We start from the raw sequence: 9,049 nt of genomic DNA on the forward strand, positions 1-9,049 counted from the left end.
TATAATTCTATATTTCAAAAGGTATAAAAAGTAGATCTAAATCTAAGAAAAGCGTACAATTAATAAAAAAAATTAAAAAAAACAGAAAAAAAATCCAGCAGAATGATTCCATAGAGCCTGGAGTATATGGTGGTAAGTATATGGTGGCCATGGTGGCAGAGGGGTGGAAATTTTAGTGGAAATTTTAGTGGTGGAAGAGGGGAGGAGTAAAATGGGTTAGGGGTGATGAGGTGGTAATGCCACGTGGCATCCACCTCATCAAGTGTTATTGCCACGTAGGATAAGATGTTCAAGGTGGACAATTTTAACGGATGAAGGGTATATTTGCGCCAATAGTATAACGACAGGGGTATATTTGGACTCAAAGTATAACGAAGGGTATATTTGATCCTTTTTTAATAGTACAGGGGTATATTTGGCCCTTTTCCGTATATTAAAATAATGGTTTGAAATTTTATTTTAAATAAATGCACCCTTCAGTAACAAATATTTAACTTTCACGCATCTTTTTGTTCAAACGAATTTTACATACATCCATACATACACAACTGAATGATTAACGTTTCTTTAAAATTTCAATTTCTCAGATATTGATTAAAAGTCTAGTACTTTATCATGGTTTGCAGTGACGTGATTGACATTTGAGAACTCTTTTTGACACGGAAGGAAAAGGAAAAGGTAAAGGATAGAAATTTGAGGCACAATAGGTAAAGTGCTTTCATGATTTGTCATTTCGATTATTCTGAAAAAATGGATGAGCCTACGTTTCTTTTTGGCATTAGCCGTAGACTCCAAACCAAAAGGTTTTTTTTTTTTTTTTTTTTTTTTTTTTTTTGTCAATCAACATGTGTGCCATTTTTGAAATGTGAGGGCCTGGGATCCATTATATTTATATGCATGCAGTACAGAGATGCTATTATTCCATTTTTCCCCTTCTCATTGGTTTGCTTGCCGCACATTAAGCTGCACCATATTCATAGAATAAGATCCGAGGTAGATATAGGAGTAAATTTTTTGACAATAGTGTGAATTCATTATGAACAAATATTACTACTATTATTTCAGAAGTTTTTTTTATATACAGGTGAAGTTAGACCCGCATTGATGGCATAACTTGGACAAAAAAATACTTATTCACACTTGATCTTTATACTACACCAAAAACTGTCCTAACAAATAGTGTTAACAAAAATCATACTCCCTCTATTCCATAATAAATGATGTTTTTAGCTTATGCACACCCCTTAAGAAATTGCTCACTCCTAAAAAATTATGAGTGTTTTTACTAACTTACCCCTAATTAATGCCTAGAAAAAAGAAAAGTTGCTTAATTATTCTTGATTATAAATAAGGATAAGTTTGAAAGAATAAGATCAATTTCTTCTTGAAATTCTAAAACACCACTTATTATGGAATAGAGAGAGTAATATACCAAAGTTACTCCATTTTAGGCCTCAAGTCTATTTCGCGTGAAGAGAAAGAATCGATTTGACCCATCTTGTGTTGCGATTCAAATCTTGTGCGTGCAAGCTTAATTTATTTTCTTACTCTTTATTGGCTCACTAAAAAGATAATTTTTTTATAAAGTGAGGAAGAAAATTTTCTAACTAATGAGAAATACTTTCTTTTTGCGATATCACACTACACTAGCTAAGTTTCTAACTTTCTTGTTAAGCCTGTCAGGGCTGCTGCTTCATTCCCCAGCTAATAGAATAAACTTATCGATAATTACATATAATAAATATTTGTATAAGAAAAAAATCTTTCACTCATTTGATTGGATTATTTAAAAACTATAGGGAGCAAGTGTTTCAGACTGACGTGAGGCGATATTTTGTCGCTAACTTAATAAAACAAATTTCCTCTATCAAGGACGATTACATTAATTTCATATACACAATTAATCATTTGAAGAGCTCATTTCCTTAATGGACTATTTAACCACTGTACTATGACGATTGGATTATATATGTCATGATGTATGTCTACAGTCTACGTATATAAATTATGCTCCTTACTAATATTGATACGTCTTTCAATAGAAGAAAAAGGAAACTAGCACCCGTGAAGAAAGAGTTGATTAGAAATTAAACAAACAAACAAAACAAAGAAAGGCCAGCCCGCAAAGCAACCAAAGAAGAAAGCCAAGTGTAAAGCAAACAAACTACGCCATAATTAGTTATAACCACATATAACAAACTTTTCTAACTTGTAAATTGTCTAATAGTCTACGGTCTACTGCTATATAACTGTTAAGGCAAATTAGTACTTGTACTCTTCATATTATTATGAAGAAACTAATAAAGTAAAAAAGCATAACAGAATGAAAAAGCAAGTAGAAAACTTAACTGCGGATGGTGGAATGGCCTTTCTGCCACTGAACAAGCACTTTTTATGTCAAAGTTCACGTAATCAAGGGGAAAGCTCATGCAGAAAGAAAAGGGGAAAACAGGCTTTCATTTCAGACCCAATTTCCTTTATTTATCTCATGTATAAACTGTTTATTTTTTAACTTATCATATGTACATGGGGTGCAGTCTTTCTCCGAACCCTGACATAATATTTTATGCACCGAGCTGACCTTTATATATATATATATATATATATATGTATACACACGGTTAATCTGATATTGTTTTTCTAAAAAAGAAAGAAAAACGGAGGGAGTTTACTTGTATTTGGTGTACTGCCAAAGAGTTCCTCGTTTCCCGTTACAAAATGCTGGCAAGATTCATCATTCATAATGCCAGCTCTTTCCCATTTATTGCCTCTGTGTTTTCTAACTTTGCCCCCACTCCCACTCTTCCCCCTTTAAATTTCAAACTTTTCAACTCCCTAACACCACTATATGCACCCCGGTTAAAATATTTCCCAACCACATTTTTCCTATTTCCACTCCCTTTCTTTTATAAAATAGTAGTGCTAGTAATTTTCACTGCGATAGAGATGGATTAAAATTTGAAATTTGAAAAGTTCAACATTTAAGATAATGCCAATGAACTTGTTCCACTTCATATGTTTAGTATTTAATATTTGTTAAAAGTTTAATAATTATTATATATATATAATTCGTTTCAAAATTATTGAGATCAATTCAATATATTGAACTCATGTTCTATCCGCCTTTACCTACGTATTAACACCAAATATTACTCTAGATGTTGAAGTTTACAAGGCTTTATAGGATACGTAACTGTTGAAAATGATTTACAGCGTGCTCAGGGGCGGATCCACCCTTTAGGATGGGGTGGCCTGGCACCCCTAGGTTGATAATTCTTTTATATACTTATGTTGCAATTTGCTTAAACTTGATTAAATATTTGATCATGCCGCTTCTAGTTGTAAATTAGACAAAGGTATCATGGCTGGTAGACACAACTTTGAATCTATCTTGAACATTTCCGATTCCTGTTTTTCTTTGTGCTTTTAGATCCTTTGTACCATTAATTCCCTTTTCGGCTCTCCCAATTTTCTATTTACCTTTTTATTATTTATATTGTCTTTCATTTATTCTATTATTTTATTTGTGATCTAGTGTGAACACACAAATAGAAACTTCAAAATCCCTTAAATTAAGCATTTTTCTTAATCTCAAATATGTTTTAAATCGAAAAACTTGGGTCTCAATGAGAATTTTGGATTGAGATCAAAATTCAATTTATTTTTATTTTTTAATTTATTTTGTTTATTACTCCCTCCGTCCATGTTTACTTATCTATATTTGACTTGCGACACTCTTAATAAGCAATAAATAAAATGAGAAATGAATTGGAATACTTAATAATAAGGGTAAGATAGGTATAAAATGGTAAATTATGTCTTGGTTTTTCAAACTATACAACTTAAAAGTAAAAGTTGACATATATTTTTAGTATAGTGGACAACTAAAAATGGACGGAGGGAGTGTATTATAAAAAATTGTGGTATTCTATAATTGTTAAATTCAATTTAAATCACTTTACTACTTAAATTGTGATGGAAATTTCGTAAGCATTGCTTAGAAAAAACATGAAATTTATTATTTATTTTTGAGAACTTGTAGTTTATTTAGTTCTACATTTACTTATGGGGTGTAATTATCTATTGAAGAGATTTTCTATTATTTTTCTTATTTTGATTGGTGTAATTCCCTTATTGAAGATGTAATTTTACTTGTGCAAGTTCATTTTTTAAAATACATAAAAGATGCAAGTCCCTTGGTAAAAATATTGATTTTACCTTGCTGTTAATGAGTGTGATTCCTTGTTTAAGATGTTAATTATGTTCGTTTCTGGATTTTTGAGATGTAATTTTCATATTTGCAAATAAAAAAAGGCCTATTAAGTTGATCCTAATAAACTAAAAAAAGATGGACCCGACCCAGCACATTCCTACTAAGATGTACATTGAAAAAAATTATGACACCCGGAACCTTTAAATTCTAGATCCGTCTCTGAACGTGCTTGGCAAACTTTTAAAAAGTAAAAATTACTTATATTTTTTTAAAACACTCTCTATTTTAGAAAGTGTTCATCAAGTACTTATTTGGTGAAGGAATAATTACTCATTACCCTGAATCATTCCGGCATTGACTTAATTCAACAACATTTGTTTTTGTTAAGTTAAAAAAGGTGCTAAGCTTTTAACGTGTGGAATGGAAATATCAAAACTTCAGTAAATTTGTCAAAACGTAAGAAATATTTTTTTGTTCTGCTGTCCCTATATGCCTCAAAGTCTACTCCTTGGAGTATCTGACAATATTACAATCCTCGATAAGATGCTCCAAACCAGCAAACTCTGTTTATATATACACACAAAAACACAACCCAACGGGACGGAACCCAACACTAACAACAATTCTTGATACGCAAAAAAAACACACCTCATTTTATGCCTTAATTTCTTCCCGCTCTCTTTTCCTTTCCGTTTTCCTCTTCTTCTTCTTCTTCTTCTTACAATCATGGGTTCTAATGGGTCCGACCCGAATTCATCAACACCCAATACCACTTTCGTTCAAGCTGACCCGTCTAACTTCCGGGCCGTTGTTCAAAGACTCACTGGCGCAACCCAAGATTCTTCCTCTGTGAAGCTCCCTGTTACTGGGCCTGGTCCAGCTGGGCCACGTCGACCCGCTTTCAAGCTACACGAGCGTAGGCAAAGTGCAAGAAAGCTCGAGATCATGCTCAACAATGGTGGTAGTAGCTTCGGTGGGCCTGCTATGGGATTTGGTTGTGGCCCACATTTGTCACCTTCTTCTCCTTCTTCAGCTAGGAAACGAAGCTTTTTGGCTTCGCCAATTTCACCATTGGAAATGCTGACACGTGGAAGTCCGAGATCACCTATTATGGAGGAAGAAGAAAGAGCTATTGCTGAAAAAGGATATTATTTGCATCCAAGTCCATTAAGCACTCCTAGAGGCTCTGAACCTCCTGAACTCTTGCCTTTGTTTCCACTTCAGTCCCCAACTGCAGCTACAAATGATTCATCATCTACTTAGTTTAATTAATTAATTAGTGTTGTGTTGTTGCGTCATTTATAAATATATTTAACTATATGAAAGGAATTGATCATGAAGAGGTGGTCTTATTCTAATGCTGGTCATGTGATTGTGGAATGTGAAATTATCTTCGTACTTGATGTGTCTCAGATGTTTTGAGATTGTGTGTGGTACCATCTCTCTCTCTCTAGTACAATGTTTAACCTTGCTAGTTGCTACTAAGCTACCAGAATATATTAATAATACGTACTCCTATTAGTTTATGAGTTCTTAATTCAAATTCTTAAATGATTTTCTTCATTTATTTGAATTTTGATGGACAGAATTATTTAGTGTTTGTGTTTGTTGGTGCTCTAAAATTAATCGAAATACACACAAATTAACTCGGATATCAAAAATATATTAATATTAATATCTTTATTAGTGAACGTTCCTTTTTTGTTCCTTCCTTTTTTTTTTTTTTGTTGAAAGTTCAGACCGTGTAGTGTCGCTTAGAATATGGATTTTTTTATGAATTTAACTGAACCTGTTATTTATAGCTTGACCTCTATATATATTCAAGAAATATTTAAAATATTTATAAAAACATATAATTTGAATTTACTTACTCTAAATCCTGATTTGCTTGAAGTAATTGAAGCACTGGATTTGGGTTGGTATGTATTCAAGCTAACGTATTCTTTTCTGCATTATTGATTGCACATTTGAAGAAAGGCCAGGGTAGCAATGATAATTCTATATTGCTTGTTAGGGATAATCCAATGTCCCAGCACTGGTGAAACTACAGGATTTAGTAAACGGAAAAGGGCAAATATACTCTGTACTACTGGGAAAGGGTCAAATATACCCTTCATTATATTTTGGGTCCAAATATACCCTTGCCGTTATAATATTGGTTCAAACATACCCTCCTCCGTTAAGTTTGCCCAAGGTGAACATCCAGTCCAACGTGGCAATGACATTTGATGAGGTGGATGCCACTTGGCATGCCACCTCAGCGCCCCTAGCCCATTTTGCCTCTCTCCCCTCTCTAATTATTCTTCCATCGCGAAAATTTTCTTTACCTTCACCACCATTGACAACAAACATCCGACTGTTATAGTACCAAATATCCAATGCAAGTCCAAGAACTGGAAAGAAAATGTGAAACTTAAAAGTTAATTAAGTAGGCGTTTGGCCATAATAATTATTCACTTTATTCTGGAATTTTGGACCCAAAGTATAACGAAGGGTATATTTGACCCTTTTCCGTTTAGTAAATCATGTTAGATCGATCAACTATTTACTACTTCAATAACTGGCGTCTTTTGCTTGTTTCCGTGCTTTAAATTTTGTAGGCACAAAGCTATTTGATATTTGTGTTGGTACGTAACAAATACCAACATGTATGAGATAATCAATAAAATAGTCAAAACGTGTACAAGTTGATACGAACACTACTTTTATGGAGAAATACACAAGTAAAGAGCAGAAAGGGAGAATGGGTAACGAAAGAAATAAGTTCCATAGGAGTTGAATTTTGTTTGGCAATTTATGTGACATAGGCTTAGAGCAAGTGCGAACAAAAATAGGATTCCAAATTTAAAGTTTATGAATGTTTATTAGACCTCAAGTTGATACTATACCAATAATTGAATTCATAATTAAATATTTTAAAATACTTAATATATTTACAATGTTTGGCTAAAAATTATTGAATTCACGTGAAGCAGTAACTTAGTAAATCAGGCCTTGAGTGCTAATTAGCCAACCTCTGTTATGGTCAGGCCAACGGCTAGGATCCGTGTTTTGCATTCAATGAGCTGCTTCCTTGCTCTCTTGAAAGCTTCTGAAACTTATTGTAAAATCTCTTCCTTACACTCGACTCTAGGTTTTTCAATTTATTACACTTCAGCACATTACAAATTCAAAATGCAAGAGGAAGTACAGATAGAGTCGCCCAAATTTAATTTTTCTGTCATACCAATTCAACTTTTGGGAAGTCAACTTGTTCAGTAATTAATTGGCTACTTACATGTATAGCTGCACGAAACATAAATTGGCAAAATGAATGATCATACAATTGTCACCAGCTAGAGTGCTGCCAGTAGTGGGAGTTACCTTTGATACTGGGCATACAGGTGTATCTCTATATTCACGCGATTTGTTATTTCCAAATATATATTTTATGCTAAGTTCACACGAAAAAATTTAAAATTCTAAAGTCATTTTAGACAACAGTTTTACCGAGAAAAAAATTTAGTTATAAGATTACATCAATCCATATGAAAACAAGACGTGTATTGCTATAGCACTTGCATATAGTACCTTAGCAGCAATTCGATGTTGGAGTCTACGGTACAATGGTTGGTCTTAAGGTTTCTTTTGCTATTTCGTATTTTATTTTATTTTTCATAAAAAAATGTTCTATTGAAAATTTGAATTTCTGGTAAATCAAGCACGACGAAAAAGAACGAAAAGTTGTCGTACATTCCTACATACTACTATTAATTTGCAACTTGACCTATACATATGGCCATTTTCTTCCTTGGTGTGCGTGTATATATTTAAGGGTGGAGTTAGAGTATAGGTTATGGGTTTGGCAAACTCAATAGCTTTATTTTAAATTTTGTATCTATTTTAATAAATTTACTGAATATATGTACAAATTAAACATTTCAAACCTAGTAACTTAACGTAAGCTTCTTGTTTAAAACGCGCATATACTTACGGGCACTTAAAGAGAGCATTTTTACCTTAGGGGATATGTACTTTCGGCATATAACGTCATCCCAAGTTAGATGACAACTAGCCTTACAAGAAAAGGACAATTAATATTGCTCGTAAATTTTACATATCATTTGTAATCGTTAGTGTGCACTTGAAGGGTGATGGAGTTCAAAGTAAAACAAAAAGACAGCAGGAAAAAGCGAGAGAAGTTGAAGACTTTCTAGAATATTTTAGTTATGAGAATGGGAAAAAAATTTCTGACAACCAGTGTTTATATTAAATCAATAAATATAAAATATACAGTATTAAACTTTTTAATCACTTAACCAATATTAATTGGTATACATTCTAACTTTATTGTATCTCTTAACCATGATAAAATTGATGTGATTTGATGTTAATATGGGATGCGATGGAGTATTTTCCGATGCTTGATGTTTCAAAATCAAATATTGTGCGTAGGATCAGTACTTCAATCCGAAGATTAAGGTTTTGTAAAAGAATATTGAGTAAGACAGAAGGGTCGATTGAGGTGACAGTCGAAAGACCAAATTTGTCAAAAGAAGGCAGGTGTTATCGTGGAAGACTGGAATCACAAACCAATAGCTGCAAATTGGATTAGTTTTGATTTGTGATAGAATATTTGATTAGTCATACTAAAATCTGCATAGATGCGGAATATATTCCAAAACACGTAGTTAGTTTTAAATGGGATAAAAGACCTACTTTCGACAATACCCCTGTGTATTTGACATTATTGATACCATTATCTATTTTATTTATTATTATATATCACTAAACAAAAATAATTAGCACACTATTATCTAATTATTGTGTTCATCCTCAAAACATGTTAGCTTTACT

The 9,049-nt window shown here is 32.8% G+C and overlaps 1 protein-coding gene across 1 annotated transcript; it reads left to right on the forward strand.

The window, feature by feature from the left end:
• Positions 1–4,709: 4,709 nt before the first annotated feature.
• Positions 4,710–5,750, forward strand: LOC132634312 (VQ motif-containing protein 11). Its single transcript, XM_060350580.1, has one exon. The coding sequence runs from the start codon at positions 4,940–4,942 to the stop codon at positions 5,474–5,476; it is 537 nt and encodes a 178-aa protein (XP_060206563.1). The 5' UTR covers positions 4,710–4,939; the 3' UTR covers positions 5,477–5,750.
• Positions 5,751–9,049: the final 3,299 nt, after the last annotated feature.

Source organism: Lycium barbarum, chromosome 3 (assembly GCF_019175385.1).
Source record: "Lycium barbarum isolate Lr01 chromosome 3, ASM1917538v2, whole genome shotgun sequence".
NCBI classification, from domain to species: Eukaryota; Viridiplantae; Streptophyta; class Magnoliopsida; order Solanales; family Solanaceae; genus Lycium; species Lycium barbarum.